At 49.0% G+C, this 18858-nt stretch overlaps 3 protein-coding genes; 1 reads left to right on the top strand and 2 right to left on the bottom strand.

Moving 5' to 3' along the window:
- The first annotated feature begins 3868 nt into the window (after nucleotides 1-3868).
- Nucleotides 3869-4997, top strand: CHC_T00008469001 (NADH-ubiquinone oxidoreductase). XM_005713650.1 is given in 3 exon segments: nucleotides 3869-4214; nucleotides 4335-4504; nucleotides 4505-4997. The coding sequence occupies 2 exon segments, from the start codon at nucleotides 3869-3871 to the stop codon at nucleotides 4502-4504; spliced, it is 516 nt and encodes a 171-aa protein (XP_005713707.1). The 3' UTR covers nucleotides 4505-4997.
- Nucleotide 4998: 1 nt separating this feature from the next.
- CHC_T00008768001 (Dopey protein) lies at nucleotides 4999-10805 on the bottom strand. The gene is made up of 3 exons (XM_005713649.1): nucleotides 10692-10805; nucleotides 5065-10586; nucleotides 4999-5029 (listed from the first exon to the last, which is right to left on the bottom strand). The coding sequence occupies exons 1-3, from the start codon at nucleotides 10803-10805 to the stop codon at nucleotides 4999-5001; spliced, it is 5667 nt and encodes a 1888-aa protein (XP_005713706.1).
- A 1122-nt stretch (nucleotides 10806-11927) lies between these two features.
- On the bottom strand, nucleotides 11928-13895 carry CHC_T00009241001 (hypothetical protein). Its single transcript, XM_005713648.1, has one exon. The coding sequence runs from the start codon at nucleotides 13893-13895 to the stop codon at nucleotides 11928-11930; it is 1968 nt and encodes a 655-aa protein (XP_005713705.1).
- Between the last annotated feature and the right edge of the window lie 4963 nt (nucleotides 13896-18858).

Below are 18858 nucleotides of genomic sequence, written 5' to 3'. Positions count from 1 at the left end.
CTTACTGTGCATTAGTCAACAGCGAACTTGACAGGGAACTTAATGGAAAACGTTTGATCTTTACTTTCGGATCAAGCAAACACGAGCGGATCGGACAACTTACCGTTCGTATCCCGGTTTCCAATTCATTCTTTCTCTCCATTGTGGCCGACGTCGTTGATGTGGATGTTCCGTTCTTACTAGGACTGGACGTTCTGACCAAAGCACGTCTAATAATGGACTTTGAGGATGACGTGATGATATCAAAGGCTGATGGATGGAATATACCACTGACAAGGAAGCATGGTCATGTGTACATCGAATGGTCTTTGAATATTTTGTTCACAATGTCTGAATTACGCAAAGTTCATCGGCATTTTTATCACCCTCGTCCCGACAAAGTTTATGCCTTGATGCGCCGTGCGGACCCCTCTAATGTATCATCTGATGTCATGGGAGACCTACAGAAGATCACAGATACTTGCGACGTTTGCCAGCGCGAGGCTAATGCTCCCCATAGGTTCAGAGTATCTATGCCCGAAACTGATTGCGTATTCAATCGCACTGTTTGCGTTGATCTCATGACCCTTGATGGAAAAACAGTGTTTCATGTCGTAGACAAGGATACAAAGTTTAATGCCGCATGCTTCCTTGTTGGAGAGTCTACAAAAGATGTATGGGACGTTTTCATGGACATATGGGTGTCTCGGTACGTTGGATTTCCTGACAAGATATCCGCTGACCAGGGACCACAATTCAAGTCTACTGAATGGAAGAATCTTCTTAATACTGCTGGGATTAAGGAACAACCTTCAGGCGTCGAGAGCCATAATGCTATTGGCGTGGGTGAAAGATACCACTCGTATCTAAGACGTGTTTACAACGAAGTACGTTCCGATAATTCTCAGACTAAGCCGAGGCTGGCACTTCAGCTGGCTGTTAAAGCTGTCAATGACACAGCTGGGCCTTCGGGACTCGTCCCCACGCTTCTAGTCTTTGGCATACTCCCCGGTCTTCCTATTACCCCTAAAGAACTCCCTGAACATGCCGCGAGGATGAAGGCTATGGACGTTGCTTGCAAGGAGATGGTTCAAATTTCAAGTCAAGCTAGACTGGGAACCGCTCTCCGCAGTAACGTGGCGTCTGCCGCTGACAAGTCTTACTCAGTTGGAGACGAGGTACTGATGTACCGTGAGAAACCTATTGGCAAGTGGGTTGGTCCATACGTCGTCAAAGATAAGGAAGGTAAGATGTTGACGCTAGACACTGGAGATCGGAGCATCCGGGCATCTATTGACAAATTGAAGAGATACAAAGTCAGTGATGGGGCTCTTCCGCAAACTGATAACGATCCTTCTGATCATATCTCTGATAATGCTGGACAAACACCAAATGAAAATGTTATAGCTGAAGGTGACGATTTTTTGATGGATCATCCACTGGAAACTACGGTTGTGACAGATAGCTCTACGTCTCTTGAAAAGGATCTCTTCGATGAAGAATTGCTCGATATCATGAAAGAAATACGCGAATCTGAGCTCAGTAGGCTCGATGAGAATACTCTCCACTCTATCGACCCCATAAGTCTTGGAGTTGCTTTCATCGGAATTCACATCACAGAGGTGTTGAAATCCGGAGACTTGCGTGGAAATTCAAATGGTTTCAGGAAAGCAAAGCTAGCTGAAATAAGGGGGCTGAAAGATCGAAAAGTGTGGAAGGTAGTTCCCAAGTCATCTGTCCCAGCCGATGCAAATGTACTTGGCGGTCGATTTGTTCTTGCTATTAAGAACATAGGAACGGAGGACGAAAAGGAGAAGGCCAGATATGTCGCACAAGGTTACAAGGACAAAGATAAACCATATATGGTTCAGATATTCCAGCATTACGTGCTTCATCGATCAGACTTATAATATCTGTCGCGGCAATCAAAGGGTTCCGTGTCTTCTCACATGATGTGAATCAGGCATATACACAAAGCAAAGATAAGCTAAGTCGAAAGATATTCCTTTTACAAAAAAAGGAGGATCTGGAGTTAATTGGAATAACTGATGAAGAGCTCCTGGAGCTGTTAATTCCCTTATACGGTGTTTGTGACGCTGGTGACTACTGGGGTGTAACGTTGGAATTTCACGTCACAGAAGACTTAAGTATGACGCCTACCACTGTAGATCCTGCATTATATGTCAAGGTATCTGATGGTGAGACTGAAGGCGTAATGGGAATCTACGTCGACGACAACCTCAATGCAGGCAATGAGAAGTTTGAAAAGATAACTGCTGAAACACTCGAGAAGTTTGACGCAAAGCCGCGAGTCTACGACAATTTCGATTTCTTTGGCACAATGATAACAACCACATCCCCAGGCGAGTTCTTTCTCTCACAAGAGAGGCACGCCAAAAGATTACCCATCGCTCCAAAGGGCTGCTCATTTGATCATTTTCGAAAGCATCGAGCAAAGCTTTCATGGATGGCACATTCCCGTCCTGATCTATGCTGCAGTATCAACAAAGCTGCCCAGGTGACAGAAGATACAATGTCCGATGACAAAGTCAAGGCATTTAATCATGCAGTGAAGATTGCTAAAGGCAGCGATGTTAAGGGGCTTCGGTTCGGGAAACTTGATGTTGACACGCTTGTTCTGAAGTGCTACGCGGATGCAGCTTTTGCAACAAACGATGATCTATCATCTCAACTTGGATACATTATATTGATTTGCGACATGAACGCTCAATGCCATATTCTGGATTACTCGAGCAAGAAGTCCAAAAGAGTTGTACGATCCATCATGAGTGGCGAAGTTTATTCGTTTGTGGATGGTTTTGACACTGCCTTTGTAATTCGGAAAGACCTGGAACTTATGCTAGGAACTAAGATTCAGCTACATTGCTTTACAGATTCGAAGCAGCTGTTTGACTCAGTCACAAAAGGCAGACAGACAACCGAAAAGAGGCTAATGATAGACATCGCTGGGGCGCGAGACGCATACAAATCCTTTGATATTACTCAAATTGGCGTCGTGTGCACAGATCTTAATCCTGCCGATGGTTTATCGAAAGTTGAGGACAATGGAGCACTGTCAAAGCTGCTATTCACTGGTATTGATCACTGTGAAGTGGAGCAGTGGATCACGCGCAATGAATCAAGCTCGCTATCTGAAGAGGTGGGAGTGTAATGGTGACGGGGTAGGAATGCACTCTCATATTCTTGACAATAGATGGCTAGAATATCGTGCTCGCTTGGTTCCGTTTAGTCTTTTATTTGAGTTTATTTTCAGGCGATTCAATCAACTTCTACTACTTTCCAGCTCCTAATAAAGTGAGTTCGTCCCTGGCTTGCGACCGCCGCTCGCTCACCGACGACTCTTTTTGCAGAAACCTCTTCTCTTTTTGCGCACTCTCCGCCGACGGACAGCGCCAAAGGAAGAAACAGGCCGGTCGAAGGCCTGTAGCGAACAGAGTCTCACAGTGTACGACAATGGCGTCCTGCGAGCGATCTTTCTGAGCAGTGATGCAAGGAAGTGGCCTGCAAAAAAGCCGTAAATCTCATTATCTAACAGTGCCTGGTTCGATATAGTGCCGTTTTCGGCCCACTGACACAGGGTAGCACTATATCGCGACCCCCCCCCCTGTACCATTAACAACTGCTGCCCTGTCACGCTTCGGAAGAAACAGTAGCGGTCCGCCCCCGGGTATCGCCCGCGTATCGGCCCCCGGCACCTCATACTGTACTGGTGATGCACCATTTGTCCTGACGACACTTGTCCTCGCAGACATGCCTGCACTGTAAGAAAGTTTAAGACACAAATTTACACGACCAAGTGCTTGCCCCACCGAACACGTCTACCACGTGTACATCTCATCTTTTAGACCACCAGCCCTTTCGACCGATCATGACCCATCAGCTCGTTGGGCATACGAGCGATTGTGCGAGCAACCTGACAGAATACCTGTCCGCTGCCCCTCTTGTCCATAACCAACTGTCGCACTTCCATGCCATAAGCTGCAAACCAGTCTTCGACCTTCTGTGCGACAGCCCCGTCCCACTTCTCATCTGTAGAGCGTTCGCGGCAACATCCCGCACTTCCCGAAGCATGACCTATCCAATCAATCCACCCACCCATCAGGTGATCACCCGTGATCCGTCCTTCGGACAAGTCATGTCCGCCTTTCGTGCCGGCGATTGGCAAAACCTCGCTCTCGCTACGGGTATCTCCATGCCATTTGGATACTGGGCCGGTACGTCATTCAACATGTTTCACACTTCGCCCTCAGTCTTATCGTTTTCTGTGGGAACGGAATAGTCTAACGCGTCCGCCGTCATATATTGGCGTGCTCGAATGATCTTCGTCAAATTAGGTCGACCAATCGTGATGCGACCGTCCATGTACGCAGCCGCTACCATCGGTGCCCTATTCGGCTTGTCCCTGGGCTTCCAATCCTCCTTCGCACGTCTCACAGGTTACAAGGAGAACGCCCTCGAGGTCGCAAAATATTCACCTAGTCAGTCAGCAGAGTCGACAGCATAGGCACCATTGGCAAGCTTGACTGTGTTTCTATATGATCAATTTCAAGCTCTTGCTTATCTTTATGCTTTGTTAGAGATTATCTACGCCGTCAATAACCATCCTGTGTAATGTCCACGTCCACGTCTCACTTCAAAAATTCTTGCTCCACTTCTCGACAAACCGTTTCTCTGTCAACGGCTGTCGCCCACATCTTCGGCATTCCATTTCGAAGAAGAAGCGCTGCCGCATATCGACCCACAAATTCTTTGTCAAATCGAGTTGGAGGATTCCCTGGTAATACAGTTAGACCACCCTTCAACCGCAACGGAGGCCTAAACGCATTTTCCACTGATTGATCCGATTCCGTCCACAACTTAGTCAACGTCGACGCCAGAGGCTGGAATGGCGTTAGCTCATTCCCCGCTGGTTCTCTGGATGTGGATTCCTCACCAAAGAAGAAACATCGCTCGTAACCATAGTCGGCGGGAGAGAGTAAAGTGGTTAAATCCAAAAACTTAAGAGCCGCAATAGTAGCGTGCAGATTGGCTGTCGGGTGCGATGTTATCCGGAAAATCTCTGACAGGGTCGTAGCTCGAAAAGCCGTTATTGCTGATGGTCCAATCCGCAGCAATAACACTCGTAGACATAGCAGGCATTCCACAACTAATCCGGAATCTGTCATACGAAGAGCGTCGCGCAGCCTCTCTAGCACTGACGGCAACTGTGGCGAATAGAAGTCAGGTTCGGAGACAAATACGCAGTAGGCAATCCTTCGTATCGCCCTGCCTCGAAGCACAGTCTCGGAGTCGCGTCCAGAAAACAAACTTGGAATTCCTGGAGCTCCGTTCATCGAAGATAACCCAATTGAGGAAAACAGCGCAGATGCACCTCCACCAGCCACAACTTCACGCACGATGGCAGACGTTTTTTCTAGAACACCCCCCTGCTTCCCAAAGAAGAAGTTTGTATCTTCCAGCAGCGCTAAAAGCTCTCGACGAGCAAACTTAACACCCCAATCTCGGTTGCTTACACTAAGTATAACTTCTGTGGCTGCACTTGAAGCCATAGTCTCCAGAGTGTTTTCAGCGCGACGTCGCGGGGATGGCTCACGAATGGAACTACGACTCCTTCTCGAATTATCTGCTGCACTGTGAACGGAGGATGCTCGCGAGGCATTCTTTTTGAGAGCCGATACAGCGGGCGACAGGCTTGCTGTAATAGTGCTGGATAGCTGTGGCTTGTCCTCAAGAAAACTCGAGTCCACCAAGCTTGGCACTGTCGTGGCCAAAGTTTTTAGGGCGACAACAGATAACTCCTTCTTGAATAAGTCCTTCGGCCGGCCATGAAGCTCATCACTGTGCGGGTCTGCGCCTCCTGAGGCAATGGAGCTGCAGGCTGAGACAGCCAATGCAGCTAGATTCATAACATCTTTCCTTGCTTTGCGATCCGGAAACGGGGACGGGCATCGAGAAATGAAACCGCCTAATACTCGTAAAACTGCAAGGGGTGTCGCTTTCCGCTTCGCACCAGAAAGTGCTTCTTTCAGGAATGCGTGAGTCGTCGAAAAAGCATTTTGCAGTTCCTCAACATCCCGGCGAGTTGCGAAGAATACATCTAGAAAGTTAAGGCATGCAGTTTCAATCCTTCTGGGAGAATATACAGCGAAATAGTCACCCCAGTGGAACAGGTCTTGGTGTCCGAATGCGGTGGCGCCGGAGCTACGAAACAAGCCATCCTCCAGTTCAAGTCCATCCGACCCTCCCGGAAGCGAAGAACCAATCTCGACAGGAGATAACCGACCAATCTCCCTAATATCCTCATCGCTTATTCTATGATCGCCACTCTCTACGAAATGGCGGAGAGTCTGACGGGCCTTTTCTCGAAAAGTGGCTTGTCTTTTGCCTCCTTGGGCATCAGACGAGCTGGCATCCCACTTTGCTGCTCGTTCGAAAATACCCTTGACCGAATGTATCACGGCATCCACCGAAGCATCGTCGATGGCATGCAGCACTTGGCATGCCATCACTGATGAACAGCTTCCGGTGTCTCGTTGCGGAAGTATACCGAAATCCGTCTGGTCTTGGCTGAACAGAGCTACTATTGACGCGATGACATCCGTCGGCCGAAGCTCGAAGATTGGCTCCAATATTGATAAAATGGATGCTCTTTGAGCTTGCCGTCGCTCCCGCGGGAGCTCCATCGACAAGCGCGGTGGAGCTGTGTCCCTCGATCGCGGTGACATCACGTCTGGAGTATCTCGGTTTAGGTGTGGGTCAGCAACAGGTCCCCATACAATTGCCAAATTTTCCAGAACTCTAGGCAGAAGACAAAACAGAATGCGAGCACCAGATCGCCGAGGGTCGAGCATGTGATGAGATCCCTCTGAACCCGCTCCGCTGAGCACATCTTTCACGAAATCATTGATCATACGCAATGGGTTTATGGCGTTAATCATGGAAGCTGTCGCCGTGCCAACGTTGCGTGGTGTTTCATGCGTAGGGAGCGTGTTTGGGTCCCCGTTTTGTGATTGAACGGAAACAGATTTTCGTTCTGTGTCATCAGTGATGGCCAACCTGTCACTTGAATTGGCTATGACGATTGCATCTTTCAAAACTGGTCCAGCCGCAGTCCTCAATGATGCATCAAGCATTGCGGAATTCGATCTAATATCTTCTTTCAGTTCCCTGTTAACAAGAGCGTACTCAAAAGACCACAACACATTTGACGTAACTATTCCAATTCCTTCTAGCAGAACAAGAATTTCATCGACTCGAGAAAACTCACTGTCGCTACGGTGCACATCTGATGCCACTTTCCTATTTTGAGCACTAACAAACTCATCCAAGATACACAGTAGTCCTTCCGTCACCACAGGCAAAGTTATGCCGATGTGGCGCATGACCATTTCCAGGAAATGAATCCACCTTCGTCGCACTCCCAAGATCTCATGAGATCCGCCATCGTGTTCTATCGATGCCGTTCGGTACGTGAGAGATACGCCTTCCAGTAGCCACGGAACGAAGTGCTTCAAAGTTTCAGCCGCACCGACTTGTAATCCTCTTCTTGAAGCATCTTGTGGTTTAACACTAGGAAGCTGGTTCTGGCTTTCCGAGTAGGATAACCGTACTCCTCCATCAGATTTTGAAAAGGCATCCTTCCCTTGTACTGATGATAAATAGCAAGGGCCGTCCGCTGCCACCAAAAAGGTAATTGCATTGAGGAAGTGCAACTGAAGGACAGGGTCGACATTGCCAATGTTGTACGTTACCAACGACAAGATTGGTTCAGCAAGTACGCTAGAGATCATAGAACTCAGTTGAGTGGATACCGGAATGGCACGAAGCAATGTGGCCAGACACTCGGCTGCCGCAGCGGAAACTCCCACATGAAGCTCTTTGAGTGACTTATACCCTAGTCCAGCCATTAGCCATTCAAACTCGTCATCAGCAATATCTGAAGCAGATCCTTCTGCTCCCAAAGCTGGCTCACTGGACTGGGCCCTTTCTGTTGATGTTCTTTGAACGGACGCAAACTTGGGGGGAACTCTTCCCCGAAGATATCCGAGACAAGTTACGGCGATACCGATAATGTAATTTTCAGCAGGGAGAAGCTGATTTAATCTCACGTGTCCCTCTACATCCGAAACGGCAATTGGATGAACCGAGTCTCTCTCTGTAACCCCCCTTGCCTTTCGATCGAGAGCAAACACGGCAGCTAGCCCTTGGTGTGTCCGCGCCGATACGTGTGTTGTTGCAACGGCCCGTATACCTGTACGCCCTCGCTTTCTCTTCCTCGTAGAAAGTTGCGAACTTAAATTCAATGCCTGTTCTTGTTCACGACTAGACCCCACAATGGAGGTGCAGCTTTCTAATATTCCCCGCATCACTTGAAACCCGTAAAGCGCACGTGGAGCATCGTATGCCGCTGCGAATTCGTGCTGCGTCCCGGTACTTCTTGACTCTGGGGTCAACAAAAGCCGTAGTGGCGCATCAAGGACAGACGCAGAATCCACTTCCACGGCGTCAGATAACCAAGAACGCGCCAACATTTTCGGCGCCCAATCTTCATCTGTAAGGGCGTCCAGCATTAAGAAAAGTCCATCGTCCGCTGGAAGAGGCATGAGTCTGTGTTCCACAGATAAGCGCCAAAGGCAGGCGAAACGCTCCAAATTGCGAAGTCTTCGAGACGAATCCGTTGAAAGGATTCCGTCAGCAACGACGATTTTCGTCTCCTCAGGAAAACGACGCTGCAATCCGAGCAATGCTTGCGCACTTTGGGCAGTTGCCGTTCGCAATGAAGGGTGCATCTGACGCCAACACCTCCGGATGACACCAAGGGCTTGTTCATCATTTCCCAGTGTCGCTGGGATGTGATGCGATGCTCTCGCGGATACCTCAACAAATGCTCTGGACCCAGCAAGGGAAATACAAACATCAGCAGCGCTAGCACATTTCGCAAGGGCCTGCAGGGAGGACCGCAGTGTCTCTGCATCATTAACCCCAAATGACGCCGCACTTACAAAAAAAGAGCATGCTCCTTTGGCCACGCTAATGTACTGGTGGCGGGTTTCGCAAACAGACGCCATTCGCAATTCAGCAGCATGCTCATCCGCTATCGATACATCTTCATAAGCCCGTCTCAGTTCCACTGGGGCCGGTTCTACAGCATGTGCTAGCCATGCAACAAAGAAAGAAGCAAAGGACGAAACAGCGGCTTTGACATCTGCAATCACAGATTTCTCGATACGGGTCATTCTCGAGAGACCCAGTGATTTGATTGCCGTGCTGCAGAACGCGACCGCTTTCTCCAGCGTCATGGAATCTGTGGAAACTGCGTTCAGGGATTGAACCACCACTAGTAAAATAGCAGGTATATGCTTCTTCTGGACAACATCGTTTGTTGTAGGAAACAAGGAAAGCGCGAAAGTAAGCAGTTCAAAATCTTCTTGACCTTTCTGAGCTTCATTCGCCAGCATCCTTTCCAGTTCTGCAAAAACTACTGCGCTGCCCAAGTCCTTCAAGAAATCCGAGATCGCATTTCGTATATCCCTCTCATGCTTGTGGTCATCTCTGACTGCCGCTGCCCTACCATACTTCAACAGTCGAAGAGCAAAGTGATGCCCAAGGCACTCCGACAGCTCCGTCCTGTCCATAAGAGCTGCCGCAATGCGGCAAGGGCGGGTCGCGAATTTTGCATTTTTTCCGTCGAGGCCGTGTAGCAGTAGCGTGAACTCCCGGTCGATTGACGCAAGCACTAACTTGTTCGAGAACTCTTTGCAAAACGCAATACCATCCTCCCCCTCCTTCCCTCCGAGCAACCAGGCATGAACGCGTTTTGTTAAGCTCATGTCACGTCTCATCAATGCGCCGAACACACCTCCAACAAGCGCAACCGCTGCCTCATGCTCCTCTGCCTTAGATGACTGAAAGAAGGGCGAATCTAGAGCCAACTCGCCAAGAAGCAAGTCGAGAACGCTACGCTGCGCTAGTGCGTTACTATCTGACAGCGCCTCCGTAATTGCGTAGGCGACAAGCGGCATGTCACTGACGACTTCCATACGCAGATGTTCATCGTCGGAAGAGAGCCTTAGGCCGAGATAATGGGCTGCGGAGAGACGCGTGGGCGGGCAGAGTAGCAAAGCCCGCCAGAGAGAGCGCGCGAAGGCGCCTACGTCATGCACAGCCTCTCCAAGGTTGTCCAGTAGGTTTCGCGAGCGAACGTAAAATTCGGAGCTTTCTTCTTCCACACCAGGCAAGACCGCCAAGACGAAGCCATCCAGGATTGGAATAAGCGCGGCGCCGAGAGGCAGGAAATGAGTCTCATAAAGTGATAGGAGCGGTACCTTCAATGAAGTAGAGCAATACGAGAATAGGGGAAAGAGACCGCCAGCGTAAAGTGGGAGGTCATAAGCTAGACGAGCTGGGCCGATGCGACTAAAGACAATGTGATACGTTTCCAAGGCTTTGAGATGGACGCCAGATGGAAGGAATGAGGTGAGGCATTGCGCCAGCCTCTTCGCAAGTAAGGCCTTTTCGGGTAGAAAACGGGAACTGGAATGCTTGTTGAGCACGCGATTCACCCTTTGGAGGTCATGAATGAGATCCTAAGCACATAAAAGTGCAATTTCCCACATCAGGTAGCAAATCGTAGATTGTTGTCAGAAACTGGCCTGGCAAATAGGGAATTTGACGTAGAGATGAAAACGTACAGCCCAATCTTGCGCCCGATCGAAGGCCGCAAGAGCAGCGGAGAGATCCGAGCGCAACAGGCCAAACTGCTTGCTTTGTCCCGGCGTAAGGTGTCGCTCCTCATCGGAGTCCATGACGGCGGGCGTGAGCAAAATCTGGAGCCGGAGGGTGTGTCGTGACAGTTGCGGCGGCAGTGGATGAGTTAGTGAGACAAAGATGACATGGGACGCATTCCGCGAAGTTCACTTTGAATGCTTTCGTTGGCGTCGCGTTACCGTCAGCACTCATTCATTCTTGTTAATAATACGACAACGCGTGATGAGAATCAATGACGAAGGTGGGGAGAGCGAAAAGTAGACTTTCTCAACGGTTGGAGTGGCCATGCAGTGTTCACGTGTAGAAGAATTGTTGCTATCACTGTAAGGATAGAAGCCGAAGTTTTTCCTTTTTAATCTAGATGACAGCAATGCAGACGGTGACGTCTCAATGTAGACGCAGCCTCGGTGGCGGCCATTCGCGCTCATCCGTGTGATCGAATGCACATAACTCGTCTGTTCTAAACCAAGCCCTCTAGCTAGTACTGTAGAGCCAGCTAGCTACAGTAGTGCAACAGTCCAGCAGTTATTACTCTCTTCTTCCGTTCATCAGCCCTTTCGACTTGTTTTTGTCTCAGACGTCTACCTCTTTTCTTGCGGTACAGCGGAAGCCAAGCTACATCTCATTTGTTTCCCGTACCGTTTGCCGTCACAGCGGTGCGCTATTTCTCCTGCCAAAGTCCTTTCTGTCCCGGAAGTGAATTAAGCCCTTGCCTCGACTATTCGCATGACTTAATCTTGAACAGCACGGCTTGTTTGCACATTAGAAAAGATAGTCAGCCAGTGGCATGGTAATTGTTACTAATCGCATCGTCTAATGCCTTGAACAGCACCATCTCTGAAGCGCTTTGATTTCATATTTTACACTGTTGGGACGTGAAGGTTCAAATAACTTTGTCACTCACACCCCAAATGATCACGGACATACAGAAAAATCGTGTAGCTCACTTAGTTCACAAGTCTGTGATGACATCATATGACAAATTGGGGAAAAATGCGCAGCGCAGAGAAAAGCTTAAGAAGGCACTAGTCTCACAGAAAATGAGCCGAGCAACGCTCTAACGTTCACTGGTAGCTTCTTGATCGCTCGCCTTCGCCAACAAAACCGTCCGAGCGGTTAGTGACCTTCAGAAATGATTCTCATCCGAGTGACGACTCACCCTACTGGATCTCAAAGGCATTCGGCACAACCCTCGCCAAAGTGTCCACATCCACCACTTCGCTGGATTGAAGCACAGCCCGATGCGAGCTAACCAGCAACATCATCAACTCTGGATACGTGTCGTCGATCCGAATTTCTTGGGGAAGACCTTCAATGAATCTTCGGGACTCAGAAATGTTCTTCTCGCCCGATTGATTCGACCATTTTAGAGATCTCATCACAAACTCGAAGTCAACGGCCATCGGGTTTGAATAACAGCCTTCGTTAGTGATCCCACTCAGCATGGTCATTGTAACGAGTGCCCTTTCGCGTACAAAGTCTCCCACCTTTTCCGTCATACGTCTGAAGTTACCCCCTGTCTTCATATCGACCATTGGGTCCGCTTGCAGTTGGCAAAATTGGTAGTAGTTATTAGAAACTGCACACTTGAACATCGCGTATGCGTGGTCAACAAACATGTCATCCATGACACCGGGTGGTAAGGCCCTTAGCCTTGTCACCAGAGAAAACAACCGTTTCTGTCTTGCCCGAGAAGTGAGCCTAGGTTGCAAGCCGTGTTGTGCTTTGAATAAGCCAGAAATTATCCAATAGCCAATGTATTCACCGTCCCCTTCTTCAAAACTGTCATGGGAGTTGTGGAACTCAATCACGTGAGCGCAAGAAATTGTGCACCCCGTCCAGTCACCTCGCCGAATGGCTGCGTCAATCTGCATATGCAAACACTGCTTTAATGATCCGATCCTGTTCTCTTGTGCAGTAAACCCCGATATTACCTCGTCAAGGCCTCGCCGCCATGAATTATAGTCGAACTCCTGAGACTCGTACTTCGATCGCAAGTCCCTATACTTCATGACCAAATCGTTGTTTGGGACCTGACCGCTGTGGGATTTCGATGTTCTCCATGTTCTCGGAAACCTCTGTCTGTATCTTACAGCAACAGCTTCACTGATACCAGAATTGCAAATTGAGGACAAGACACAGGCAGCTTGCGATAATTTCCAGGAAACCTTAACCGGTGCCTCTATGATCTGTCTCTCAGGAAGTGCAAGTTGGTTGGGCTCGCGAATTCGATCACTCGATACGTTAACTCTTTCAATGTCCTCATTGCCACTAGGAGCTGAAGTAGGATTCTTGGCAGCCGACGAAATTCCGCCCTGCACTTCTGGAGCTAGTACTAAATCGTCTCGGACTTCTTCCACAGTGGGGTTCGGTGCAGCCGATACAATTTCTGCCAGGTCGGTGGATGATGGATGCGTCAACAAAGCTTGTCTCCTCTCTTCGTCCATCTTTCTTTTCTCTTTCTCCGAGAACACCCTATCCGTGAACACGGACGGCTGTGCCTGGCGGTAATGAATACCAGTTGCGGCTGGCTTCCGGCCCCAACTTTCCTGCATCATGGTGCAGTTGTCCGTGTGATACCTAAACTCGAATAGAATTTCTCGTTGCACCGAAGCGACAATGTTTTGGTCATTTGCCGCATCAGCAGCTGCCTTGGCGCCCTCGATGGATCTATTCGCCCATCCCTTAAAGGACTTGGTCCATTTTGCCGCATGCTCTTTCACGAATGCAGCCATCTCTTTTAGACCAATCGCTCGTACCACTGGTTTCCCTTCAATTTTTTTCTCATCCTTCACGTTGCTTTGAGTAGCGGCCTCAATCTCGGCTTTTCGCATCCTCATGTGGTTGTCGAGATGATCCTTGCTCCGGTCATGCAACGCTTTGGCATTCTCATCGTAGAAATCTCTTTCACAAACGTCACAGTACAAAGATACTGTCAGAAACTCCTGTGCCTTGACATACTTACCGATTCGACCCCCGGGCACAAACTTTCTCTTTTTTCTAGATGTCAAATTGTCGTCATGCTCCGGAACTGGCGCCGGTCTTGGCACCCTAGCCGACGCAAACAGAAGCCCCGACCCTCTCCCCGACGGCGGCGTCGTCAAACCAGAACGCCAATCCCTGTTCATATCCTCACGATGATGTGAATCGGCGTGCGAAGCCCCAACTCCCACGCGTTCCCTTTGTTCATATGACTGACGTGGCCGGCCATATCTCTCCGTACCATCTCTATCATACGAAGACCCCCATGACCCATAGGAAGATGCAGCGTGATTTCCGCCGTACCCCCTACTAGGGCCCCCACGATTCTGGTGTGAGGCGTAGGAGCCTCTCGCACGCCAAGCTCCGCGGCCCCGGTTTCTGCGCCCCCCTTCTCCGAAGAGCTCTCGAAATGTGGGCTCTTTCACACGATGCGCGGACCCTCCGCCCTCACGCTGCCGATATGCTCCATCGTTAGAGTGAGGTTGACTACGCGAGCGATCGTTTCCACGAGGGCTGCTATGGGTATCGGGCTGTCTGTGTGGTTGACCGTCACTAGAGGCAGAGTTTTCAAAGCCAGAGAAATATCTTCCTCCTGTCATCGAGTTGTAAAGGTCGTTTTGTCAAATGGGCAAACCTCGAGACTATGTTGACGTGTGAGGATGAGATGATGTCAAGGCGTCAACAGATGCTGTTCTCGACACCTATTCGAGTGCTTGTCGCCAGCGGGAAGGCGATAAAAATTTCCCCTTTAATGCGCACAGCAACGAACTCTCCATAGATAAGAATGGAAGGGGGAGCAAGTAGCAAACAGACTCCGATGCAAAGGCTTTTGGAGAGCGCTGCAGACGTGGATGGGAGACTTACTTTCTCACAGAATAATAGGAGGGAAACGGATTTGTTGCCAACCTGATCTGCAGATCAAAGCCGTCACACATCCAACACGTGACCACGTGTGTCCTACACGTGGCCACGTTTCCTACAGCGGTAAGGACGAAACCTCGTCCTCACCGCGCTGCCAGCCGAGCGATAAGGCTGTCTGTTCCTAGGAACCCGTCCAGGATGTGCGACAAGGAGTTTTTTTTTGTTTGGAACACTGAGTGTCTTTCCACAAAAAAATTGGTGGACCACGGTTCATCTCATCTAAAAAACAGCTATTCGAAACAGCTGTGCCTTGGATTTTCTGGACAGAGGTTGTTCCGATACGCCATATCATGGATTTGAACTCTCCGGTTGGAAGAGCCGCAGTAGCCAAAGCCTTACTTCAATTGACGATCTAAAACTGACTAGTTCGGTGTCTTTCAAGTTTTGTCGTTCTCAAGACCTCGTGTGAACTGCAAAATGAATAAACTCAATGAAACCGAGTGAACCTGCTATTGCTTGGGCCGAGTTCTTTCTGCCACTCAGTATGTGTCGGGCTTGAGTCAAGGAATCTAAATCTCAACCTATAGTCAAGCGGCTTGACTATGGGTTGAGATTTAAATTCCAGCGATTGCCTTACGGTTTCTTTGGCATGCAAACACGCGTCACTCTGCCATGGCATGGTTCTGCAAAAAGTTCAACGTAGAAACCATACCACGTGGGGACCCCAATATGACTCCAAAACGAAATCCAATTTCTGTTTAGCAAGAAAACGTTTAGTACCTTTGGTCCTTCCATAGTCGATGGCGCCCGGTCTTGAAATATAGAGAATGGCTAAGCCTCTCAAACAAGAAGAAATCATTCCACGAGCGCAGTGGCCCTTCCATAAATGGTTTCTTAAGATTTCCACACTAGTGCAGGTCCCTCCTGTACGTACACAAATGCAATTTTGCAGATATATGTTTCTGGATCGAATGAGGGAAATGATTTTTCATCGCAACGACGAATGGATCTCTCAATGCACCCACGAACGACATGCTTTTGCTGCTGTCTCAACTTAATGTCTTCAAAATCGGAGACAGTTACCGTCGTCGTCTTGAGATCGCAAACTGTCTAGTCTTCGGAATGACACCATTATTCTCTCACATTCTAACCCTGTTTGGAGGAAACATACGTGGAATCAGTCCTTCGCATTGGAGGCGCACCACTTGAAGGTGGATCGTTTCAAGCCCCCCATTACTATATAAAGAAATGGATCCCGTTCAATATCAATAGACCGGGCGGGCCCAGAATAGCAAACTACAAGAAAAGCGTTAAAAAACGGAGGCCACGGCTCTCAAACAAGACCCAGCGCAACCCGTATTCAAATCACAAAATAAGTTTCTGTCTCCCTCTTGTCCACCGTACGAAAAAAGTTCCCACGCAAACCAGGGCCTTCCAAAGGACAGTTGCATCGCATAAAGCATAGCGTATGAGTCTTCCTCCAGTCGGGTACACCTCTGCTCTGTGGCTTTTCTTTCCCCCGGCAGCAACGGAGATATAGCGCAGATACCCAGCCGGACAAGACATTCATCCAACCTTTCACATCCGCATTCGCAGATTCAAGACCCCAATAGAAGAATGAGCAACGCTCAAAGCAATGACCCCTCGAAATCCTCACCCCGAACCTCCTCGTGTCGCTTCCGCGGTCGACCCGGCCCGATGAGTTTGGCGACTATAGTTCATGAGAAGGATATCCCCTGTGTTCAAGCATGCTCAGAGCAGTCAGCTCCGGTCGAAAACTCCTCGATTGCACGTGTCGGGACTCCACATTCTGATGAAACCACGCGTTTAAAGAACGAGAAGAAGAGACAATGGAGAAAGAACCTAACTCCAGATAAGCGAAATATTTCTCGACAGCGAGATGCGGACCGAAAGCGTAAGAAGCGGCAGATGCTTACTGAGCAACAGCGAAGTGAGGAGAGGCAAAAGGATGCACGCCGCAAAGCAATGAAACGGAAAGCAGAAAAGGAACAAGCAACCATGAAATGTGCAATCCAGGGTAGTGCTTCTGACGGATCGAAGAAGAATCCTCGTGCAACTAGGTAGTGAAGGGTTTGCCAGACGAGTTGCTGTTTTGTCACATTGTCGCAAGTTTCGGGCAACACAATCACAAATATTTTATGTGCCTTCCCAATGAATGCCGAGGCATCCAGTTGAAAAGAAATATGTGCATTGCCGCAATGAATTCGTAGCTTGAAACTTCCCGATTGTGTTCAATGCGAAACCTGAAAAAGTAAACAGTTTATCTGCATTGCTAGAAAAATCTTGTTTCCAGAAACGTCTCAGGCATATCTATCAGAACAATACAATTCGTTCAAAATTCATGGTCGCGTTATCCAGGAAAAGGTCTCTAGTCATCTCGTTCCCTCTCTTCCTTGGGCATTGCAAAATAATGCATATGGCAAGAAGAAGAGGGACAAAGAATCGCTCGACAATTATATGTTGCCGAAGCGAGTCGCAAACCTTTTTTTATGGACAGCCGCACGTCGCTTATCATATCAAGGCCAAGGACACAAGTTCGCGGTTAGAGTTGATTATGTGCATGCACAGGTTCGTCAGACTTTCTCGCATGGAGTACCGCGTCGTATTGAAGACGATACAAGAATGGACCATTGGTCACGAACTAATGATGAGCCTCTGGACTGTAAGAAACGGGTTCCGGAACCCCTTTCGGCGAGCTACGGCTCCACTCGGTGTACTGTGCTACATACATTCATGTAGATTACTAGGCTAGTAGAGCAAGTCTTGTGTTATATTCCGATGAAGCTTGTGTTTGTGGTGCTAACACTGTGATGATAACCATACACGTAGTACACGCATCACAGCCACGCACAGACGACGGCGAGCGGCGACTAGCCTTAACAGTCCGTCAGCTTAGTAAAAATTCGGAAATCGAGATTATCATAAGTACATGTTCTGAGATTGGGTGCATCCAGAAAATAGCACTCTAAAACACTTTACCATTGTATGATAGTTTCAAAAATTGATTGTCCCCACCACTCTTGCACTCCATCACTGCCCTTCCGTGGCGGTTCCACCCCAGTTGGAACATGTTGCGAACTGTACACCCACTCGCACCCCCACTCGCCGACAACCTCCCCATCCCCTAATCCCAAAGCGAGCCACACCTTCCTCCTCAAACCTGGCGCCCGCATTCTGACACTGTCATCTCAACATGGCATCCCTTTTGGACGGATCCGATCCTCCCTCTCAAGCTACCCCTTTCCCTCAGCCACCATCCACGCCAAACTCCCCACGCACCCCCAAAAAACGCTCGACACCTGACCAGGAGGAGCTCAGTACTGGCGAAGGAAGCAACAAGAAGTATACTGTTTAGCAGTAAGGGCTTCGTGATATTTACGGATACAAGGAAGTCGGAGTCTTTCCCGAACGAGAGAAGCACGCGCCAAGGAGTGGACCGCTGTGTGCGAGGGCTAATAATGGCTGGGTGAAGGGTACTTTGGGTTCTTGTTGCGATGACGGCGCTTGCGGCGCATTGTTGTCCTCCTCCGGGCGACAAGACATGTCGTCAGAGCTGCTAGCGATACTGCTAGAGCTGACAGAGTGTGCTTGCGGCTATTCTGAAAGGGCATTGGCGAAGCGGGCATCACCGACAGCTCGAGAGAGGGGTCTTGGAATGTGGAACTCCAGTGCGCAAGGATGGAATGGGAAGTGGTGCGGGAGTGGTGGAGTGGAGAGGGGTCGAGAGGGGTTGATCAGATGTTCAAAAGTAGTCAGCCGGCGACCACTTTATCGGTCGCTGATTGGTCAAAAAAGTAGTCGAGTGATACAGTGTTATTTTCTGGATGCACCCATTTCCCGCCTTTCCGAAAACATCACAATTTGAAGTTCTCCGTCCAGGTTTGGCGCCTTTTAAGTAAAACCGACACTTCAACATGTCAATTCTGCTCTCACCCACATCCGTCGGTGTGCAAACAAGGGTGTCTGTATTCGCAGATGTATTACGCATATGTCCACGGAATCTCAGTATTCAAGAGAGCCGGACGCATTTGTGGCAATGCAGAATAGCAGTAAGAATGTCAGTTCGGACCCTTGGAACGTCTCAAAGGAGGGCGCCTGTGAGGCTTGTGGAGAAAACAACAGAAAAAGGCCAACTACCATTGTCATTCTGAATGATAAAGATCTACTGAAGCGAACCAAGATTGATACCTCACCTCTATCTAATCCCTTCAAAGGAAGAACAGCAGG

This window comes from Chondrus crispus, genomic scaffold, assembly GCF_000350225.1.
Source record: "Chondrus crispus Stackhouse genomic scaffold, scaffold_144, whole genome shotgun sequence".
NCBI classification, from domain to species: Eukaryota; Rhodophyta; class Florideophyceae; order Gigartinales; family Gigartinaceae; genus Chondrus; species Chondrus crispus.
Note: the sequence above shows the minus strand (reverse complement) of the source record. Positions and strands in the feature narration are given on the sequence as shown.

Excerpts from the sequence above, each read along its gene's own strand:
- CHC_T00008469001 (XM_005713650.1), top strand. The coding sequence starts at position 3,869 with ATGACCCATCAGCTCGTTGGGCATACGAGCGATTGTGCGAGCAACCTG. Across the intron at positions 4,215-4,334 it reads GCCATTTGGATACTGGGCCG|GTCGACCAATCGTGATGCGA; the intron begins GTACGTCATTCA and ends TCGTCAAATTAG.
- CHC_T00008768001 (XM_005713649.1), bottom strand. The coding sequence starts at position 10,805 with ATGGACTCCGATGAGGAGCGACACCTTACGCCGGGACAAAGCAAGCAG. Across the intron at positions 10,587-10,691 it reads ATCGGGCGCAAGATTGGGCT|GATCTCATTCATGACCTCCA; the intron begins GTACGTTTTCAT and ends TTATGTGCTTAG. Across the intron at positions 5,030-5,064 it reads GCTTTTCGAGCTACGACCCT|CCAATCTGCACGCTACTATT; the intron begins GTCAGAGATTTT and ends CGCACCCGACAG.
- CHC_T00009241001 (XM_005713648.1), bottom strand. The coding sequence starts at position 13,895 with ATGAACAGGGATTGGCGTTCTGGTTTGACGACGCCGCCGTCGGGGAGA.